The sequence below is a fragment of the Ctenocephalides felis genome, unplaced genomic scaffold (assembly GCF_003426905.1).
Source record: "Ctenocephalides felis isolate EL2017-DRISC unplaced genomic scaffold, ASM342690v1 CF-g0.4_SCAFFOLD_03570, whole genome shotgun sequence".
Classification (NCBI taxonomy): domain Eukaryota; kingdom Metazoa; phylum Arthropoda; class Insecta; order Siphonaptera; family Pulicidae; genus Ctenocephalides; species Ctenocephalides felis.
The window spans coordinates 16,688,481-16,710,342 of record NW_020539724.1 but is presented as its reverse complement, the minus strand read 5'-3'; the positions used below and the strand labels follow the sequence as shown (position 1 = coordinate 16,710,342).

Sequence of the window (21,862 nt, the reverse complement as noted above, 5' to 3'; positions counted from 1 at the left end):
CCAGTAAAAATTTTCACTTATAAGTTCATAACAGTTGATTATCTATTAACTTATTCAACAGTTGTTTTATTTGTGTTTAATAAGTGTGAAAAATAATAATAACGTGTGATCTTTTCCTACATGTAACAAATCTCTTATCTAAGCCCATTATTATCATATGATATAAAATGTTTGAAGATGAGATGATAATGGGCTATTAATAAATAATTATTTAGATAATAAAATATTTATTATCTATTATATTTATTATTTATTAACTGTGAATAATTACTATAATTTTATTAATTTTTTACAATCAATCAACTAGTAGATGCAGCAAGGCTGTAACAAATCTGTTATGTGAACAAAGTTGCACAATTTGTATTTAAATTGTATTTTTAGTTTAATGTTGAATAGATATTAATGTCTTATACTTAAGTATAATTAACATACTTATTGTATGTTATTATACTTGGAATAATTTACTATTCAAAAATACTGTAATACAAATAATTGAATTCAAGTGTGTAAAGTTTTTCACGAAATAGAGGTAGTACAAAATACTGCCTTTTAAAATAAAATATTGAACTAAATTTTCAGTTTTATAAAGGTCTTCTTTTATAAACTTTTTTGTTCTTTTTAGTCAAATCACACTACAAAATATAAAACATTTATCAATCTGTTATGTTATAAAACTTACCTTTCATGAATATTTTTTTAGTTATTTTGAGTAAAATTTTTTCAGACTTTATAAATATTTTTTTATTATTTTTACTAAACTTTATTAAAATGAATTAATAAGATAAAATGTTAGGAAAATAATATAAAAAATCTTCCTCAGAGTGATAAAGGTTATTCACACCTGCTTTTTTGACCACATGTACATTGTTTTGAAATTGTAACATTATAGATAACCTAATTATAAATTTATGTATTTTAATAATATAATATTATAAAATATCACCAAGAAAAAATCAAGACAATAAAAAATCTTGAAAATCGAAAATGAATTTATAGAAATAAACTTAATTTAAAACAACTGTATATCTCTTTTAATTTAAAGAAATCTATTGAAGCATTAAAATGCTGTGAGTAGATTATTTTTGTACATATATTTATACGGTAACCCTAACACAATTCCACTGGACAAATGAATTATACTGCACAGATTAAGTTCAGAACTTACACAAAGACACTAAAGTATTTTTTAATTTTTACAATATTTAGACTAACTTCTGTTAAATCTCTAAAAAAGCCAAATACTTAATAAAAATTCACTTAAATATTTTATACATAATTTATTTTCTTACTCACATAATTTATTGATTAGATCGACATAAAACATCTACCTCTATATCTATATAAATCTCATACTATTATATATTCATAATTTATATACATTTTGTAGATCAGTTCAGTGTTTATACATTTCACTTCACAGCTCCATGTAAAATCGAAATATAAAAGAAAATTCAATTTTTAATATTAAAATATATTGGTAACACTAATACCAGTATATTAATATTTTTGTAATCATAATAATAAAAAAAGTCTATTAAGTCCAAAAATTATTTTCTTTTTCCAATTTATTTAACTTGCCTATTTGGATCATGTTTTTTCCTCAAGTAGTTTGAGGGTAGCCTGGAACATATCAGGACATGGTTTCAGAGAAGGAGTTTCATCCTGATATGGTGGCAGATCACATAATTGCCTTCTCATTGCTAAATCTCGTCTTGCTGATAAAGCACGACAATAGTGAATGGAAGGATTGATTGAAAAGAGTTCTTCACGTGCTTTAGCTTTTTGTCTGCTGGCCACCTGTAAATAAATAGAATAAGAACTCTAGTTTGGTACAAATAATTATATATACTGAAAAATCTATATAGAGAATAATTATTTACTCTTTACATTCAATCAACATATAATAGATCTTTTATCATGGATTTTTATTACTAAATAATATCATTCTTACAATACTTTTAAAATAAATACTAACCTGCATGGATGCAATAGGATGTAGTATAACCGAAGCTTGTATTTTTGGAGGCTCCAACTTTGTCTTTTCTTCAACTTTTACTCCATCAACATCTCCTTCATTATTGCTATCTACATTATCTTTGCTCTTTTTCAAGCTATTTTGATAAGTATCAATATCTTTAAGTATTTTTGATGCAAATTCATGTCCTGCCATTTCAATGGATACTCCAACTCTGAGTAAAATTTCTTCGTATCTCCAAAGACGTTTGGATGAATTTTCACCCACACCATCAGGATTTGAGGGATCATTGTAATTATTTTGATTAGAAACTGATTTTGACTTAGATTCCTGAACAAGACTCGCCCAGTCTACTCCCAAAACATCACTAAGACCTGCATTGAATTATTGGATTAATAATTAATTTATTAAATCAAACACAAATGCTGAAATTCTTACCCTTAGCTTTTGTTTCTTCTTCAAGCTCTTCATCAGATATTTCTTCAAAATCTAGACTGTCCATGACATCATCCTCAGGAGCAGCCACAGCGTTTCCTTTAGAATTGGCTTCATTATCATTCAAACCTTTTAATGCACTGTCGCTGCTATTCAAAACCTTCATACTATCACTTGCAATATTCAAAGTTTTTGATTCATCATTTACTGAAACCTTAGTATCATCTTTCACAGCACCAACACCATTTATTGTTGCAGATTTTGGTATTGTTTCACTTATTTTAGGAGTAACAGAAACAGGTTCTTGTTTTATTTTGGTGCTAGGATCTGCTTGAGATGTAACACTTATTGAGATTTTATTATTGCTTGCTGTTTCTTGTGGCTGAGGTGAGTAACGTACATCATCTTGATCTTCACTCTTCGTAGACGCATCAGGAAGTTCCTGAATGAAAAATTCTATTGTAATAATTGATACTTTTAAATTGAAAACAAACAATTAATACAATCAATCACAAAGCTTCAATATACATTTGATAATTGGATCAGAAAGGGCAATAAAGTTTTAAAATAATTAAAGGCTTAATAAATTACTCAAAATAATATTGATAATAATATAATATATAATTAATAATGCAATATCAAGTATTAAGTAATAATATAATTAATAATGCAATATCAAGTCTTCAAGTAGCTGTGATAGAAATAAATAAAATAAATGAATAACTTGTTGAATGTTGTAAACTTTAAAATTTTATCATCCATTTGCCAAAATGGATATTAATTATCTCAATCAATTTCTAAAAGTACAGAAAAAGACTACACATGTAAATATTGCATTAAAAATATATCAGATGCTTTTTTCTATTAATCAGGACATACTCAACATTAAAAAAAAAAAAAATAGATTTAAAACAATTTCATTCACCATACCGATTATAATAAAAAATGTCACATTGCTTGTAATAAAAATAAATACATCTGAATTCTTATATAAATAAAGAAAATTAGTGCAAATAATGGTAAAATACATTACATGCTAAAATATTAAAGCAACCAACTGATATTTGTGATAAAGTACAAATATATTTAACATATATCCATTTAAAAAAAGAACATTCACATGCGCCGTTTATATTTTTGTCTGTTATCTTACTGGTTCATAATCTGGACGAAAAACTTGAGTTAAATTCAAATTTATTGAACCATTTTGTGTAGGGAAATTTGTTTTAATGTCATTCAAAATTGGAGAACGAGAATTCGGATCTGGCATTTGAGGCGTCCAACTCTCTTCCTCAACCTATGTGAAATTAATATAGTTTGTTCTAAATATAAAACTGGGAGAAGATATGAATAAATTCTACTCCTAAATTGTAATACATAGCCATGAAAAGAACATGTTAACCTCATTAGTTTAAATTTTATGCTTTTAGTGCTAAGATCTAATCTATCATAATAATATCAATATATTAAATGTTTCCTTTAATTTTACTCACATCTTCTCGATTCAGTATCTCATCAGCATCATCACTGATTTCGCTTAAATCATCTTCATCAACTAAGCTATCTCTTAATTCAACACTTGGTCCAGAGCATCTTTTCTTTGCATCTTCAGGTCGTGGATTTTGCTCGCTAATTTCATCTCTTAGTGGCCTCTTCAGATTCTGTTCTTTGCTTATTGTATTACCCAAAGAAGTCTTAGGCTTTATTGAAACTGATGGCGATTCATGGCGGCGATATGGATGTTGTGACTGCACTGGTAATGCATCCATGTCACCTGAAACCAGAAATGTATGCAATAAAACTGGATAAATGAAACAAATATGTATGCTTTCATAATGCATAAAATGCTGTGGCATAATGGATAGAAAATGGTTGTGATAAAATGTACCTCCAGCAATTTGATGTCGATCTCGATCTTGTGGCCATTCCCTTTCCCAATTTCCACCTGCTGCTCCTCTTGGTAAACCACGATCTCTTTCCCGGTCACATAGAGGATCTCTCTCCCTTTCGTGATCTCTTTCTGGTAGTGATTGCCTGTGATGTTGTTCTCTGATATCTCGATCTAATAAAAATATAATATCTACTATTAACCTCATTTAAGTATATAGTAAATACAACTAAAAAAATTTTGTATCGACTAAACTTCACATATGATTAATAGTATAGTTGTTCTTGATATTATTTTATAACTATTCACATGAATCTACTGAGTTCATAGTTTTATATTTTTATATTCTTTATAAAAAAAAATTTCATTTGCTAATTCTATGTTATTTTATGATGTTCCAAGTCATTCTGAATCGCATGTGACCAAATTTAGAAATAAATATGTTATATATGCTGTGTATGTGAAACGATTTTTGACCATTTGTCGACGTTTTCTCAAAAATGGCTGGGCCAATTTCATAAATTTAAAAGTCATTCGATGTAGTTCGATAAGTATTAGCTTTTGCGACGATCGGCCAAGCCCTTTCTTTGTAATCAACAGAAAAATGTAAGTTTTTCGTCCGCGTTTTAGCTCACAATCTTGAATCGATTTTACAAATTCAGAAAATGTTTGAAAGATAATGGTTGGGATAATGGCTGGTAAGTTTTTGGTAGAGATCGGTCGAGCCGCTTCTTGGTAATTAAATGTTGATACTATTTTTGTTGGTTTTGATGAAACTTTTGTATAAAGAGAGATTTCGTAGTCTAAAATATTTAAAAAAAAAAATATTAGAGTATTTTTGTATAAAGAGTTTGTATAAAGAGTTTTTATAAAAATATTATAACAAAAATATTAGAGTATTTTCGTACAAAGAGAGATTTCGTAGTCTAAAATATTATAAAAATCAATTTCGCCGTGAGCTTAAGTGATTCTAATTAATATCTATGCCGAAGCATATGCACGTTCCGTGTTTCGTATGTACTACTGATTATAGTTGACATTTACACTCAAATAACATTCATTTTTAGAACCAGATGTGGATAAAATAAAATGTGTTAAACAAATTAATTTTATTTATACAATTACAGATATTATAGGTATGTTTAAAAGACAGCTTTTAGCAAAAGAGAAAATTTTATTTTCCAAATAAACAATTGAACATTTTACCTAAATAGTTGAATCTCAATTCTTATTGATTTATTTCTAAAGATTATAAAACATATTAACTTACCTGGCCACATTCTATGATCATGCAATGAATCTCTATCTCTATCTGCTTCATAGTGACCATGTGGTGGAGTCCATCGAGAGCCCTCCATAATCATCGGCGAACGCTAAACAACGACCAATTTTTGTAGAATATTACTATGAATACAGTAAGACTTTTAATCAAACTATTTATCATTACCTCTCTCCAGTCTCCCATACCAGCCATATGTCTTGGAGACATGGTCTGAGACATGCCACGTCCTCCTGATCTAGATCTGTTATCTCGCGATCTTTCGCGATCCCAATGATGTATAGATCTTTCATCTGAAATAAATAAATTCAATCACAATTAAAAAAAAAACAAGAATTTAAAAAAACATTGCAAAAAGATTGCATTGGATAGATCACCTGTAGTTTCGATGCGCCGTTCATCATATCTATCAACATATCTATCACAATCCTCACGTCTTCTGTCTCTCTCAAATGGACTGCTGTACCCTATAATAAAAAATTATAAATGAAATATAAGAATTTATTAAGTAATGACGACTTTAACTTTATTATGTTAACCCTAAGCTGCAGTTATTTTGAGAAGTCTTTTCCCTAGCATCAATCTAACTCACCATGTCTTCTGCCAGCAACTGCTTGTGGATCACCTTCCAAACCATCATCATCATAGGGTATTCCCATAGCCCCATCATAACTAACCCTATCTCTATCACGATCTCTATCGCGCTCTCTATCTCGTTCCCTAACAACTATAGGAGGAGGTGATCTTGGTGATAGTGGTGTACCCCTGCGCGTCTGATGATGATGGTGATGATATGCAGCACTTCCATTGTTGTTGCCACCAGTACTTAGATCCCGAGAGCTATCCTCTCTATAATAAATAATAATACTTACATATTGCAAAAAAAATTACTTGATGCATTTAAGTATATTAACCTGTCTCTGTGGCGATCACGACTAACACCTCTCAATTCTCTAGCATGTGCTCTATCCAATGCTGCCAATTTTTCTGTGTTACCTAGAAATTAAAAGTTTATTTTGCTATTCAATAAATATGTAATAAGATTACATACATATATTTATTTTAATATGCGTATTTTAATATGCTCTATGTTAAAAAAAGTCATTTTTTATTAAATAAATGTATTACTACTTAGTATTTTTTAACCTGTTGCTTGTGCCAATGCTAAAGCTCTCTCTCCTGGTCTAGGAAGAAGTCTGGGTGCAGGTTTATCTCTATCAGGTTTATCAAGTCCGCCGCGGGATCTGCCTCTTGCATTTCGTTCTAGAACAATTTAAAGCAAATTATCATTATTAATGAGATGAAAGATAAAGGTTATATTCAAAATATGCATATATTTCCAACATAAAAATATGTATTTATGTAAATATAAAATATTAAGTGAAGACTAGTGAGCTAAACTAAACTAAGGTGACAATACATCCCAGTTTGGCCTGGACAGTACCGGCTTTTCATCTTTTATCCTGGGATTTTCTGAAAGCAATATTTGTCCCGGATTTAGATGTTCTGTCCCGAGTTTCCAAAAAGTATAGGTATAAATTGAATATTTGCAATTACTTGATAATAAAATTACAACAACCCAGTATGCTTATATGAATAAATATGTTATAATGAAAAAATGGCCAAAATCAAAATTCCAAAAGCCGGTTAAAAATAGCCTCTCACATTAATAATCCCAGTCTTTCATTTTCAATTTTATGAAATTACCAAAAATTATGAAAACAAGTGCTAAGTTTTGCTAAAGTTATTTATGGAGAAAACATATGATTTAATAATATAGCATATAATAAAAAATAAAGCCCTACTAAAAGTCAGCTATTCTGATTAAAAAAAAACATTAAATAAATATTAAAAAACCTGATCTCACATCATATTTAAGATATTCAGCACAATGGCACCCACTCTCATCCTGGGTTAGCAGAACTTACTGTTGCCGTACCAGTTTTGACTTTAAAAAATATGGTCACATTGATTAAACTACATTTCTATTTAACTCCACAGTACCCTAAATGGCTATTTCAACTGCAAATATATTTTTACTTCAAATTCTCAAGAGAAAATGGATGTCACTACTGCCTGAGTTCAGATATTAAGCAATACAATGCAGAGCAAATCATATGTGTACATACACATCTATTTATTACTGTATATGATACAAATATATATTTAATTACCTCTGGAAATCTCTTGTTCTCGTTTAGCAATCCTATCTCTTTCTCGCTGACGTTCTTGGCACCGTGCTAAAGCTTCCTCCCTTTCCTTTTCTCGAGCTTGTTCTCTTTCAATACGATCCCTCTCTCTTCTATCTCTGTCTCTATCAGTATCACGCTCATTATGTTTTCGGTCCTGCAATGGAAAATTCTTGTATAAAAGAATTTAAAAGTAAAGTTAAACATTCTAATTAGTTGTAACTGTAATATAATTACTTTTATTAAATCATTTCTTCGATTATTTCTATCAGAAGAATTTGGAGCCTGCTTCCTATCATCTCGATTTCTAGATGCATCATCTCGAGGAGGGGTTTTGTCTCTTCTGCTACTGCTTCCGCAACCACTAGTTCTAGATTTGGCAGGTGAAGCCTTGAATAATAATTTTGTTATGAACAAGTGAATATATTTAAATCAATTAATTAATAAAATAGTTATAAGAAAAGCTTTATGGTTTATCAATGGTCATATTAGGTTTAAAATTGTACTTTATCTAAATATTGAATTTAGCTCTCATGAAATATTGAGCAGAAATTGATAACATTTATGCTAGGTATGATCTTACCTTTCTATCTAAGGAAGACTTTCTTTTCTGCTCTCTAGAATGAGAGTTTCTCCTTGCTGAGCTTGATCTTTGCCTAGTAGCATTTTTTACACTTCTACTTTCAGAAACTACTCTTGATGATTTAATAGCTTTTCTATCCCGACTTCTACCCCTCTGTTGTACTTTAACTTCAGCTTTACTTACTAATTGTAATTTTTCTTTCTCTCTCTCTTTTTCATGTCTTAGCTTATCTTTACTATGCAAAGGAGGTGTTTTTCGATCAGATTTTGGTGAACGTGCCAACTTACGTGACTGTGAAGTTTTTGAAATACTTCTTGATTTTTGAGGCGGCGTCAGTGAGCGTTTTCTTGATCTACTAATTGGAGAAATAGATTTCTTGCGTATGGTTTTGTCAATTAATTTCTTTTTTATTGAACCAGAAGATGTAGATACTTTCATGGACTTAACAGCATGTTTGTGACCTGATTTCACAACCTTCACTGCTGGCTTCTTTTTGTGCCCAGATTCAGAAGAAGAACTGGATGCTCTTTTTGACTTTAGCTTTCGTTTAATCTTACTTCGAGATTCATGAGAAGTTGTGCTTGAACTGGAACTGGAATCATCTGAACTTGAACTACTACCAGAGCTTGTTGCAGAGCTGGAAGAAGAAGATGTCGGAGACTTATGCTTTTTCACTTCTTTCTTAGCAACTACATTAATTGGCTTCTTGGACTCCATTTTCATCTGAGCTTCAAGTTCTCGCTGCAGTTGCTGTCTGCGTTTCTCTAGAGCATCAGCGTCAGCACACTCCAAGTCATTGTCGGTCCATTGTGAGGCTTCGGACTTTCCCGTTCCCGTTCGAACTACTACTGAAGAATGTAAACGTTTGTTAGGTTCCTCACTTCTTTTGGTCGCAATCGATTCTTGCGGAATTTTGGCAGCCCTCTGTTTGGATGGGCTTATTAATTTATGTGTACTGGCATACTTACAAGATTTGCCATAAGAGCAAGTCCCTTGCTGCGCCCACTGCCTGCAAACTTTCGCCTCAGAATCAGTTTGATCTGGAGCTGTTTTCGGCTGTTTTTTGGTCCCTAATCGGTCAAACACGCTCAGTCGATTTTTCAACAATTCCTTCGCTTTAGGAAGTTCTACAGTGATTTTGCGTTTAACTTGTTTTGACATTTTATCCACATTTGATCACATTACACATTTCGCCATCAAATATCACAACGAAATATTTAAGTTTGATTCAGTTTCCAGCCATTTTGCTATATACCATACCGCTAACTGTCAAAGTGATAAACATTGTGAAGGTGCTGGCGCACATGACATTTTCATAATGATTTTATTTGAAATTGTTATAAAATAATTAATATAATTAAAACAAAACATGTCAATTCTTGTACAATTTACCACTTGCAGCAGAGCATTTTCTGTTTACGATATAGAATTAACTAATGACAGTTTGATTCGATATTTTTATATCGATATGTTGATTCCATTTATTATCAAAATTCGACTGTGCTGCCTCTATTAACCAAAAGCGAAAAAAACTGTCAAAATCGCTGAATTAACGGCAACTGTCATCTATTATTTTAACCTTGTACAACGTAAAAGTTATTATTTAAAATTTAATATAAAATATCAATTATAGAGACAATAATACACAAAGTAGAGCATTTTTATAAAAAAGTGGCCAATGTTTTATTAACTATCAAACTACTAACAAGAATTCATAAAACTAAATTTACAGTCTAAATAGGATGAATGATATTAATAAAGATATAAAGAAATAAACATGTCATTTCAGAATTCAAGTAAATTTCTAGGTCTATTATCATTGTCCAAACAATGTTTAACAAAGTTGAATATACCTAAGCCAATATTTCCAAATCGATGTCCCGTTTCATATACCAGTGTAAAGTTGATCAGTACATCCAAATTGACCCAGTCACAATCTATACCACTTGCAAAATTAGAAGGTAAACTTCAATTAGTATACACTTGTAAAAAATGCAATACGAGGAATTTAAAGCATATTTCAAAACTGGCGTACAACAAAGGCGTTGTCATTGTCAAGTGTGATGGATGCCAAAATAATCATTTAATAGCAGATAATCTAAATTGGTTTACTGATTTGAATGGCAAGAGAAATATCGAAGAAATTTTGGCTGAAAAGGGCGAGAAGGTTCAGAGATTATCTGTGTTGAATGATGACTTGGAGATATTACATGCGGATATAGAAAACGAGACTAATAAGTTATTACTCGAAGAAGAAACTAAACAAATTGATAATAAGAAAGAATAATAACCCTTGAATAAATTCAAATTTAATGTAAATATAAGATAAAATATTACTTTATGATAGATTAGTAATATATACTGAATATATTAATACAACTTTTGCAATTGCGTGCTTGTTTAATATCCAGATTAATAAACATTATATATATATATATATATATATATATATATATTATACAAAACAGTATTATCCAATTGAATCAATTATTACAATTTTGTTATCAGTTCCTATATTTTTTACTTTACCCGTATCATTTTTTATTCATTAGATAATCCGTGTTTTTTTGAAATGACTAATTTCGGCTTGATAATGGTTAATCGAATAAAATTTTGCTCTAAGGCAAGTAGCAAAAACTTTCCGATATTTATAAATAATCATAATGAAAATTAAGATTTATCTTTTTATAAATTGTGATGATAAAAGTTTGAAATTAAACAATTCATAATAACTTAGAACGTTGAGAAAAATATCAAATATTATATTTGTGTCCATCATCAATTGCATAAATACTAAATTATTTGATTACTTTTACCCAAAACAAGAATTTGAATTCTCAAGAATATTTTTATAAAATACATGAAATTTATAAATATACATTCACTCAAATTATTAGCGTTCTATATAATCATTCATTGAAGTAATACCTTTTTTTTTATAATATTTAGTATTTTTATGGTAAATATCGATCACTTTATCTATATAGTTATTAATTTTATTCATAAAATTATTGATAACGCAAAAAAATTATTCATTGAACATAAATTATATTCAATATAAACAATTTAAAATAGTATCATTGTTAATGCAAATTGCAGTCTGTACAGCTTAGGAAATATATTTTTTAGAATATATTTTGAATGCAACATTAATGTTGCACAATTTACACAATTGTGCGTTTGAAAACACGTTTTTTTTTTCAAATTGAAACCATAATTTTCTATAAGACGTGTAAAATACTTTTTCACCATTTTTTCATTGACCAAAATTTCATACTTTGAATAGAACAATATTATTTTTCTCTAAACCGTTATGGCAGACATGTTTTTTTGAACAGCAATAGAAAGCTGCACCTCAATGGATGTCCATTATCTTCGTAAAAAATATTAAAATTTTCTAGCTAATACATTTTGTTCAAGACTATATCACTTCGTCGACTTTTAATCAAAATGATGAAATAAGTATATAATTACCCAAGCATTTTTAACATTCTTCTAAGTGTTATAGATAAGTAATGGACTTTGTTAAGAATATTTTACTGGTGTTGTTTCAATATTTTCGAATAAATAATTCATGTAAATTGCCAATTTATACTTTTTATGAAATATTAAGTAGTTCCACAAAATTTATGTACGTAAATTGCCACACATATGTACGTAAATTGCCAGTGAATGTTTTTCATTATATTGTATGAAATAATAATATGATATGGCATATAAATAGCATGACCACAAGTGATACTATTCTAGTCCTGTGTAAACAATATCAGTAATAAAATACAGCAGTCATGAAAATAAAAAAAACTATTCAAAATGATAAAGTTTTGATTTTGTTAAGCTTGATTGTCCGTATTTACAGTTTCAAGTTGAAAGAGGAACCAGGATCAGATGATCCATTCATTCGCCTTAAAGAAAAACTGGATAGAAATTTATCTCCAGAAGATTCAAATTATGCTGCAACTCTTCTGAGTGAATATTTTGAACAAGTAGCTGACCAATATTCTATCCCCTTGAAAGAAGAATTTGATGATATCTACGACTTCATTATTATTGGAAGCGGACCAGGCGGTTCAGTTATGGCCAACAGATTGTCGGAAATTCAGGACTGGAAAATTCTGCTTTTGGAAGCTGGTGAACAAGAAAGTCCTCTGACTGATGTGCCTCTACTTGCTAGTGTGTTACAAAGATCTAAATATGATTGGAATTATAAAACTGAACCACAGACGCGATGTTGTTTGGACGAGCAAGGGTACTGCTCTTATCCTAGAGGGAAAGCCTTAGGAGGTACAAGTGTAATAAATGGAATGCTGTATGCCCGAGGAAACAAACAGGATTATGATACATGGCAGGATTTGGGAAATATAGGATGGGATTACAATAATGTATTGGAGTATTTTAAGAAATCCGAAGACATGCGCATTCAAGATCTACAGAATTCACCTTACCATAGTACTGGTGGGTATTTGACCATAGATTCCAATAAATTTGAAACACTATTGGACGAAGTATTGATAGAAGCAGGAAGAGAGTTAGGGTATGAAGAAAACGATAATAACGGTGCCAATCAAACTGGTATGATACGTCCTCAAAGTTTTCTCAGAGATGGTAGTAGATGCAGTGCAAATAAAGCTTTCTTAAAACCTGTTGCTTCCAGAAAGAATTTGTCAATTGCCACTGGCGCATTTGTTAAGAATATTTTAATTGACCCCGTGAAGAAAACGGCGTATGGTGTCTATTTCACTAAAAATGATAAAAATTATACTGTCTATGTCAGTAAAGAAGTTATACTTAGCGCAGGTACATTGAACTCACCAAAAATCTTAATGTTATCTGGCATAGGACCAAAAGAACATCTAGAAGACATAGGAATACAAGTGATAAAAGATTTACCTGTAGGCAAAGGATTAAGAGATCATCTTGGGCTCGATATAAGGTTCGATATTAATGGTGAAGTGGAAGTAGACATCGGAGTTTTAGCGTCTAAAAACATGTCACAGATTATTTTGAAAAAGGCATCGGACCACTCACACTTGCTGATGGAATGATAACTGTAGGATCGTTGAAAACAAAAAAATATAACATTGACCTTCCAGATATCGAAATACTTTTCCATATTGCTGGTTTGTACGATGATATAGATAGACAGAAAAAAAGAGATTCATTTTATGCTACTGTTATGTTGATGCATCCAGAGAGTGAAGGGGATGTTCAACTATATAGTCGAGACCCTACAGATCACCCAAAAATTAATCCAAATTGCTTTGAAGAATCTGAGGACCTGGAAACTTTAGTAGAGGGACTGAAATTGGTGAGTAAATTAAAGCAAATATTAAAAGTAAGACAAAATAATACATTCCATGATAAGAGTATAATATACCTACTGAACATACTAAGAAATTATGAAAAAAAAATTCTGAAAAATAATTTGTAGTCTTTTCATTGTATATGTTTTATGTATTTTTTAAATATTCTAGGCAGTGGCCTTTACTCGCACTAAAGCATTATCTACCTTCAATGCAACTTTATATCTTCCTCCTGATGCAGATTGCGATCACTTGGAAAAGGAGTCAGATGCATATTTTAGATGCTTTTTGCGCAATACTAGATCTGCAGATCATCAGGTAAATTATAGCAGATAAAAAACAATAATTCGGCTACGGTATTATTTTTATCGTAATAATAAAAGTTGATGTTAATCATATCAAATTGTTTTCCTTAGATCCAATAAAAAGAAATTTCTTTGGAAAACATTTATTTTATTTTTTGAAGATGGTAATCGATTTTTAAATCTTTTTTGCATGGTTTGTTGACCTTCATAAATAATTATAAATTGAATGTATTTCTTATCTAAATTATATTATTATATATAGATAGGTACTTGCCGGATGGGTCCAGTCAGTGACCCCAAGAGCGTTGTGGATCCAACTTCTTTGAAACCTCATGGGATCCAAGGTCTTAGAGTGGTTGATGCTTCAGTAATTCCGATGCCTCCTACTGGACACACGACTTCAATAGTTTATATGATTGGTGAAAAAGCTGCAGATTTTGTCAAAAAAGACTGGAGGTAATAATAGAACTAGAATAGAATAGCAGGTCATTAAAGTCATATTTTTAAAAGGAAAGAATTATATTTTTCAACATATCATGATTTATTTTATGGGTACTCACATATAATGAAATTATGTTCTTGGATCTGACTATTTAGATTTAAAATTTTCCCTAATATTCAAATAAATTCCGAAACGTTAATAATACGTATATCTTAAGATAGTAAAATCTTAAGATATACGTATTATTAACGTTTCTGAAAGAGTTTGTGTTCACCAAAAAACCGACTTTGCTAATTTTACGTTTACTAGACACAAAAATTAGAAAAAGTATTGTGGGTGTGTATGTCTTTTAGTAAGTATCCGTATGCCATGCTTTGATATATTTCGCCTGGATATGTCGGACATAATCCTGGACAGTATTAGAGTCAAAGATAAATTATTAATACTGACTAAAAGCTCCGCTTTCACACATTTTTTCAAAAACTTCTAAACCGATTTCAAAAATTTATAGAACCTTTAGACTTGCGTCGATCAGTTTTGCGGACGATCTGCTGATCCGTTTCTTTAAAAATAGCAAACATTTGCAAAAACCTTCTTTAGGCGCGACTAGGGAGTAAATCTGTGAAAATGCAACGGAAGTGGCGTAACGCCCAAACTGGTTTGTCATTCGCTCTCGATGAAATAGATTAAAATGAAAAGCACAAATATTAATTTGACATTTTATTTTAAAACTATTTGTATATAAATATTAAAAAGTAATTACTAATAGCCTAATATATATTTATTTAATTTAAAATGCCTGAGAATGAAGTTATTTGGAAGCACTGGCGTTATTTTAGATTAGCTACAATTGATATTATTAACATTTTAAAAATAGAAATTACTATACTATCTTTTTCTATATGTAAAAATTAGAATCGGCATAATCATATTTTTAACTTTATAAGTAATTTTTTTTTCACATGATCTAAATATAGGCACTTAATAAAAGTAACTTATAGTAATCTTAATATCGTACGAATATATATTGTGCGTTGTATACAAAATTTACAAATTTTAAAAGCTCATAAGAGCTACTAAAAATATTCTATAAACTAATGATAAAATTTTTAAAAATATTGCTTGAAATTTACGTTCTTCTGAAATAAATTTGGATAAACGCTAATTTAAATATATGAATATAATGTAAAAAATCGATGTAACTATTTGAAGCAATATTTTGGATCATAAAATTTTATTTATAACAAGTAGAGCGAGTTTGTACCTATGATTCTTATTTTAATACTATTAATTTGATATTAGTTGAGTATTTATGAGAAAAACTCAAATATTTGAGCGTATTTAAAATATTCAAAGATCACAGATCTTAAAAGTTGAAGATGCGTTTTAATTCAATTGTAGATTATTAATTTATAAAATGCGTGCAATCGCAGATTTAAGTAGCAAGTAAAAATTTTATAATTTAGATTGATTATTTGGATTTTAAAAATATTATTTTTATTATTCACTATAAATATAATGTTTAGCTTCTCTCAAAAGGTTTGAAAAGTGTATAAATTATTTTTAAAATTGTGAAAAAAGTAATTTCAAGCAGTGAAATTTTCGATTAGTAATTGCAACTTCAGTTTTTTTTTTAATTTTACTTTATAATTTGTACTATGCTTAAATATAGTATTTTTTTAACTTGTAAATATTCAATATTAAACTGGTATTGATTTTTTTTCCTGGTTGATACAATTTTTGAGTATACGGTGCCAAATATTGTCACCAATATTATTTTGTTTAATATTGCTCCACTACTGGTGAACAAACTCCTATAAACAATTTTAAGGATTATGCTATTTCAAGCTCTTGAAAACTAATAAAGAAATAATTTATTTTGATTAAAATTCTTTAGCACTGTATTACTGCATAACAAAGTAAAACAAATTATCGTATAAAATCTTCACCGATAAAAAACGCTTTATTTGGCAGTCACCATTGGTGTCTGCTTATTGAACCTGCAAATTCCATCTTAAAGTTATTTATTTTTATTTTAATTATTAGATTATTTTATTATCACGCTTGTTCTTCCGCATAAACATTCACACTACTTTCCTCCGAGCTGCCACCATTCAACTGAAGTTGAATTTGTCTTAAAGACAAACCTTTGGTTTCCGGCAAGCAGAAATGTACAAATATACATGCCAATAGGCAACAGGCAGCAAATAACCAAAATACGACATGTGTTCCGATTGCCTGACAAAGTGTTTCGAAATATTTTGTCACCAGGAAGGTAAGGAACCAGCAGAAAGATGCAGTCATCGATGATGCCGTTGCCTTTATCTGGGGCGAAAATAGTTCTCCCATTACTGCCCATGGGAGAGGACCGAAACCTATAAGAGAGGGATGAGGATTTATAGAAACTCTTTTTATTATTATTGGAATAGATTAACTTGAGGGTCCTAAAAGCTTTTGTGATCATATGACTTAATTAACTACGCCAGATTTATAGATAGCAACCCAAACAGATGTAAAAGACTGATAATTTTTTTATCAATGTCTTGCAGGGGATATTTTTACTTGGAAACATGTTGCTATCTCTATTTCCATAGAAATACCAATATCACTACTGCTTGATATCAGGTTGTCTGAGTCAGAGTTGAATCTGGAACCTTGACATGCAAGACCAAAGCTTTTGCTACTTAATTAAAATGAATTCGCATAAAACACTTACCCATGCAAAACACTACTATGTATAAGAGTAAACTAGTTATTGGTAACCAGCCAAGACTGTCAATCTGGTCATATTTTATGCTGTCTAATTTGAAGTAAATACCTAAAGATGTCTGAAATAATAAATAATTTAGCAACATTGTTGAAACTTGTTAAAAATTGTATTAATAAAGGCTTACCAAACTGACTATCAAGCCAACTCCTGATATCAATAACATGACTTTTCGTCCTAATTTATCGACAAATAAGGGAGCAGTAAAACTGGATAAAACTTGCAAAGAACCTGCAGAATCACAATTATTACTAAAATTGGTAAAATATTTATGAAAAAACAATATATTTTAATATATGCATGATTTTTCAACCTTCATCATGTGGGAAAAAATAGGAAATTTTTATTACCTAGTAAAATGGCAGCATGTTCCGGGAGCATCGAGATTCCGGTTTGGGCGAATAAGCTTTCAGTATAAAAAAGTACGACATTGATACCAGCAAATTGCTGAGCAGTTACCAGTCCAAATGATAGAGCCAAGCACTTTCTATGTACTGGTGATCTGAAGAGCTCACTAAGTTTATTGGTAGCAGCAAAAGCTGTTGCTTCAGCTCTTGCTTCCGTTACAGCGACCTGGAAAAAAAGGATGAGTTAGAATGATGAATACTTTTTATCTCAAATCTGAGTCGGAAACTTAACATAAAACAATAAATTGACTCATTCAGATGTATATATTATACCTCAATCTTGTCCAATTCTGACTGACAATCTTCCTTAGACTTTCCTCTGAGAAAACATAATGAATTTAAAGCCTTGTCCCTTTTACCTACGAACAAATATTATTATTCATATAGTTACAGATAGCATCATAGGATTCCTGCTCATTACTAACTTTTTCCTAAATAATAATAAGGAGTCTCTGGCATAAAACAGAAAATAATGAAGAACAAAACTCCGGGAACTAAGGATATGGAAACAAGTCCAATGTAAGACACATAAGGACCAATGGCATAAGCCAATAAGAATCCTGTCACGATAAAAAGTTGCAGGAACGATCCCACAGCACCACGGACACTATCCTGAAAAAAATGGTATAATCAATTATTTTGCCAATACAACAATTTTGATTTGAAGGTGCATTCTTACTTCTGCTATTTCTCCCGTATACATTGGAACTACAGTAAAGGCACTTCCTATACTAAGGCCAAATAGAAATCTGGCAGCATAGATGTATTCCACAGATGTGGCCAATCCTATCAATAGCCACCCGACAAAAGTGGGCAACGTTGATAACAAAATTGCACCTTTGCGCCCAAATCTATCGGCCATTGATCCCCCTGGAAAGGGTCCTGGAAAAAAGAAATTTGGTTAATAATCTTAATTTTAATCAATGACTTAATACGTTCATGATGGATTCGTCAATATCATTACAGGATATTTGTGGAAATATTGGAAATATTGGAAATATTATTTAGATAAGTTTAGAAAAAAAAATCTTCTAGGTGAAAGATTACATGCTATATATTTACTGTCCTATTGACTACTTAACATCCTTCATAACTTCTTATTTGAATGTAGACAAAGGCATTTTAGTTCTAGTAAAAGTATATTTACCCACGTGATGGTATAATAGAATTATGATTGTGAAGTAAATTTTATTAAAATATTAATTATATATTATTTACCTACAGCAGCCCCTAGGGCTACAATAGACCCAATCCATGCGCTTTCAGTTGGGGTTAAGGGGCTGTCCAGGGGGTTGTCATCAGTCGGTTTCTCCAATCTTGGTAATGTTGGAGAAGTCCACCCCAATATCATGCCGGCATATAAAATGGACAAATGTGCTGAAATATAAAATTTATATTATAATACATGATTGATTTATTTGTTTCGTCAAACATCATTAAATTAATTGCTCATAAAGTATAGAAAATAAATTAGAACTACGTCCAGTGATGCAGTTCTTGACAGTGATGGGAAAAAAAAGTTGGTTTATTACATGGATTAATTATACATATTTGTATAAAAAAATAAATTCGTTTAGATCACTTTAATTCTATTTTTTAGTAAATATTTAAAATAATTACCAACGCCAGCAATAGTCAGCAATCTCAGTTTGCTGCCACTATTATCCCTCCTGACCAGGGCTCTGCCCGAAGTACGAATTTCAGACGATCTCTTTTGCATTTTTATTTATTTATGAATTCCAATTATTTATGAATTAAAATTAAATATATTAAAATTATTTAAAAGTTAAAGTTGAAATTTTTTAAAAAAAATTAAATTAAACTAAAATAAATTAAATAAAAAATCCAAATCGTTGTTTGTCACCTAGTCGACTGCATATCTGCAAAAAAATTAAATACAATTACCAAACAATTTGTAGTACAATGCAGAAAATTATTAGTTATTTTAATTTTAACCATAAACTCATTCAACCCTTTCCACTCGGATGCTCTGGATCAGATTGCCCTGATCTTTAGAAAAACGAAAGGAACTTACTGGGGAGGAAATTCTGGAATTATGGAATTATAAAAAAAACTGCTGACGGGCAAATTGTGAAATTTTTAGAATAAAAAATAAGGACGAAAAAATTCAGACTCGTCTTTTAAGAACGAAACAAACTCTACTCTTGATGAGTAAGTGCAACCTCCAGAAAACAATTCGTACATACTTTTAATTAAACGATTTGATTATATAAATTCAAAAATGTATGCAATTCTATTCAATTTGAATTATTTATTTTTAATTAAACGATTTACTCTGTATCTTGATCTTTGAAGAAATAAATATAATTGAGAACATTAGAAAAAAAGTAACTGGACTGTTCTGATTTTCATTAAGATCTTTTGTGTAATTATTTAGAATGATTTCAATTGACATTATTAAGTATATTTGACATTATTATAGGCTAAATTGAAATTGGCATGCAATTGCTATCAATTGTAACTTGTTGGTATCAAATTGGAGCAATTTAAACTGCATGTTGCAGTTTCCCTCTTCACAACTTCATTATGATACTCTGCATTTATATATGTATAAATATATACATATACATATAATTATATATATATATATATATATATGTATATATATAATATATTTATATATATATACATATTATATATATACAATATATGAGTAATAACCCATATAAGTATATAACCACTTTTGTGGTGCAGTGGTAAGAACCACGGCCTTGCAACCACAAAGCTTCCTTTTAATGGCATCAGTTGACATTTAAAGATATAGATCAAAATATGATTCCAAGTGAAAATATCCTTTTGGGATATTGCTGCAATATATATCTCGATTAGAAGTATGTAGAAATTTTATTACAAAAAAGGATTGATGGTTTTCTTCTAATAAAGTAAAGGCAGGAGGTCAAAAAACATGGAGTAGCTCCTAAAACATTGGTAATGAAGAAGTACTGATTGCTACTTAAGAATTAAAAAAATGAATGTATTTATATATATATATATATATATATATATATATATATATATACAGGGCCGGATTTAGAAATTTGGCGCCCCGGGGCAATGACAAAAATGCCGCCCCATCCCCGAAATTTTACGAACTTTCGAACTTTTTTTAAAGCAATCGTGCTGCTTCAGCTGCGAGAGACAAAATATAGAAGCGCGTAAGCGCCGTGTCGCAGTCTAACGGATAAACAATGCTACAAAACTTATATAAATGTGAACAAAATTTATACTTATTATTATAATATCTTTAAAATATCTGGTAATTTAATGTGCATATGTCTTAAGATCACTTTTGTCCGCCAAATGTTTCTATATCAAATTTTTTTTATTGGATCATCGAAACCGCTAAACCTGCCCCACACAAATTTAAGCAGTTATTTATTCTGTAAATTTTTTTGAATGTTATTGGACGCTTTTTTCTCAAAAACTGAATTATCATTTTTGGCATTTTGACCCGTATCTTCAAAACAGGTGGACCTGCCTTGACCAATAACTAATCAGCATGTCTCCTTATCAATAGGAATTGAATCATAAATCGGCTTGAATAATTAAAAAATATTAGATTTGAGACGTGCTGATTAGCTTTTGGTACAGGCAATTACGAAAAATGGTAATTGAGTTTCGATATTTCTTCTCTGAAACAGCTACGCAGCGCGATTGCTTTGCAAAAAGTTCATAATTTTCGAAAAATTTCAAAATACAAAAAATGTGTTTTAGAAGTCTTTTTTTTCATTTTTCAATAAAATTTAAAGCTCTTTATAAAATGTAATTTTCAGTACGGGATGTTTCAGTAATTTGTCTTAAGGCAAATGAGTCACTAGTTTAAATTTGTTTTTCGGCGCTTTAAGCTTGGAAGTGCACAAATACTTCATTTTAAGAGGGCTCGAGAACTGAAAAACATATTTTTCTTAAACTTTCAGCTTCTTTCCGGATATTTATATTAGCCAAATTGCCAAATTTGATAACTTATTAACCAATTTGATAATTTACGTTCGGATAGGGAGGCAAGGCAAAATAATAAATTTTAGTTATCGTTTATTTCAACCCAAATTTTGCATTGCAATCGTATTATGTTTTGTTAATTATATTTCTTGAAATAAAAAATGCTGTTAAAAAAAAATTGATTATATTGAATAGAATTTTTTTCTCACTATCCAAATTTTGCCGCCCCCCAAAATTTGCCGCCCTGGGCAGTAGCCCCGATTGCCCCTACTGTAAATCCAGCACTGTATATATATATATATATATATATATATATATATATATATTGT

The 21,862-nt window shown here is 30.0% G+C and overlaps 4 protein-coding genes across 4 annotated transcripts; 2 read left to right on the top strand and 2 right to left on the bottom strand.

Annotated features, from left to right (window-relative positions):
- Positions 1-1,579: 1,579 nt before the first annotated feature.
- LOC113383469 (zinc finger CCCH domain-containing protein 13-like) lies at positions 1,580-9,688 on the bottom strand. Its single transcript, XM_026621732.1, has 14 exons — positions 8,350-9,688; positions 8,004-8,156; positions 7,752-7,923; positions 6,724-6,840; positions 6,492-6,573; positions 6,170-6,426; positions 5,955-6,044; positions 5,746-5,870; positions 5,569-5,671; positions 4,299-4,472; positions 3,904-4,184; positions 2,414-2,852; positions 1,976-2,349; positions 1,580-1,797 (listed from the first exon to the last, which is right to left on the bottom strand). Exons 1-14 carry the CDS (start codon positions 9,508-9,510, stop codon positions 1,588-1,590), a joined length of 3,738 nt encoding a protein of 1,245 aa, XP_026477517.1. The 5' UTR covers positions 9,511-9,688; the 3' UTR covers positions 1,580-1,587.
- A 325-nt stretch (positions 9,689-10,013) lies between these two features.
- On the top strand, positions 10,014-10,636 carry LOC113382952 (DNL-type zinc finger protein-like). The gene has a single exon (XM_026621207.1). The coding sequence runs from the start codon at positions 10,127-10,129 to the stop codon at positions 10,634-10,636; it is 510 nt and encodes a 169-aa protein (XP_026476992.1). The 5' UTR covers positions 10,014-10,126.
- Positions 10,637-12,074: 1,438 nt separating this feature from the next.
- LOC113383468 (glucose dehydrogenase [FAD, quinone]-like) lies at positions 12,075-14,417 on the top strand. Its single transcript, XM_026621731.1, has 5 exons — positions 12,075-12,118; positions 12,209-13,296; positions 13,362-13,657; positions 13,824-13,970; positions 14,220-14,417. The coding sequence occupies exons 1-5, from the start codon at positions 12,075-12,077 to the stop codon at positions 14,415-14,417; spliced, it is 1,773 nt and encodes a 590-aa protein (XP_026477516.1).
- Positions 14,418-16,127: 1,710 nt separating this feature from the next.
- LOC113382929 (facilitated trehalose transporter Tret1-like) lies at positions 16,128-19,332 on the bottom strand. The gene is made up of 9 exons (XM_026621183.1): positions 19,194-19,332; positions 18,792-18,950; positions 18,253-18,455; positions 17,999-18,185; positions 17,847-17,932; positions 17,517-17,739; positions 17,294-17,397; positions 17,116-17,227; positions 16,128-16,774 (listed from the first exon to the last, which is right to left on the bottom strand). The coding sequence occupies exons 1-9, from the start codon at positions 19,291-19,293 to the stop codon at positions 16,458-16,460; spliced, it is 1,491 nt and encodes a 496-aa protein (XP_026476968.1). The 5' UTR covers positions 19,294-19,332; the 3' UTR covers positions 16,128-16,457.
- Between the last annotated feature and the right edge of the window lie 2,530 nt (positions 19,333-21,862).

Coding starts and splice junctions, on each gene's coding strand:
- LOC113383469 (XM_026621732.1), bottom strand. CDS start 9,510: ATGTCAAAACAAGTTAAACGCAAAATCACTGTAGAACTTCCTAAAGCG. Junction 6,841..7,751: donor AGAACAAGAGATTTCCAGAG/GTAATTAAATAT, acceptor AAATTGTTCTAG/AACGAAATGCAAGAGGCAGA. Junction 2,853..3,903: donor AGATACTGAATCGAGAAGAT/GTGAGTAAAATT, acceptor TTTTTCATTCAG/GAACTTCCTGATGCGTCTAC.
- LOC113382952 (XM_026621207.1), top strand. CDS start 10,127: ATGTCATTTCAGAATTCAAGTAAATTTCTAGGTCTATTATCATTGTCC.
- LOC113383468 (XM_026621731.1), top strand. CDS start 12,075: ATGACCACAAGTGATACTATTCTAGTCCTGTGTAAACAATATCA. Junction 13,297..13,361: donor TATAAGGTTCGATATTAATG/GTGAAGTGGAAG, acceptor ATTTTGAAAAAG/GCATCGGACCACTCACACTT. Junction 13,971..14,219: donor CTAGATCTGCAGATCATCAG/GTAAATTATAGC, acceptor TATTATATATAG/ATAGGTACTTGCCGGATGGG.
- LOC113382929 (XM_026621183.1), bottom strand. CDS start 19,293: ATGCAAAAGAGATCGTCTGAAATTCGTACTTCGGGCAGAGCCCTGGTC. Junction 17,933..17,998: donor TTATTATTATTTAGGAAAAA/GTTAGTAATGAG, acceptor ATTTGTTCGTAG/GTAAAAGGGACAAGGCTTTA. Junction 16,775..17,115: donor CATAGTAGTGTTTTGCATGG/GTAAGTGTTTTA, acceptor CCTCTCTTATAG/GTTTCGGTCCTCTCCCATGG.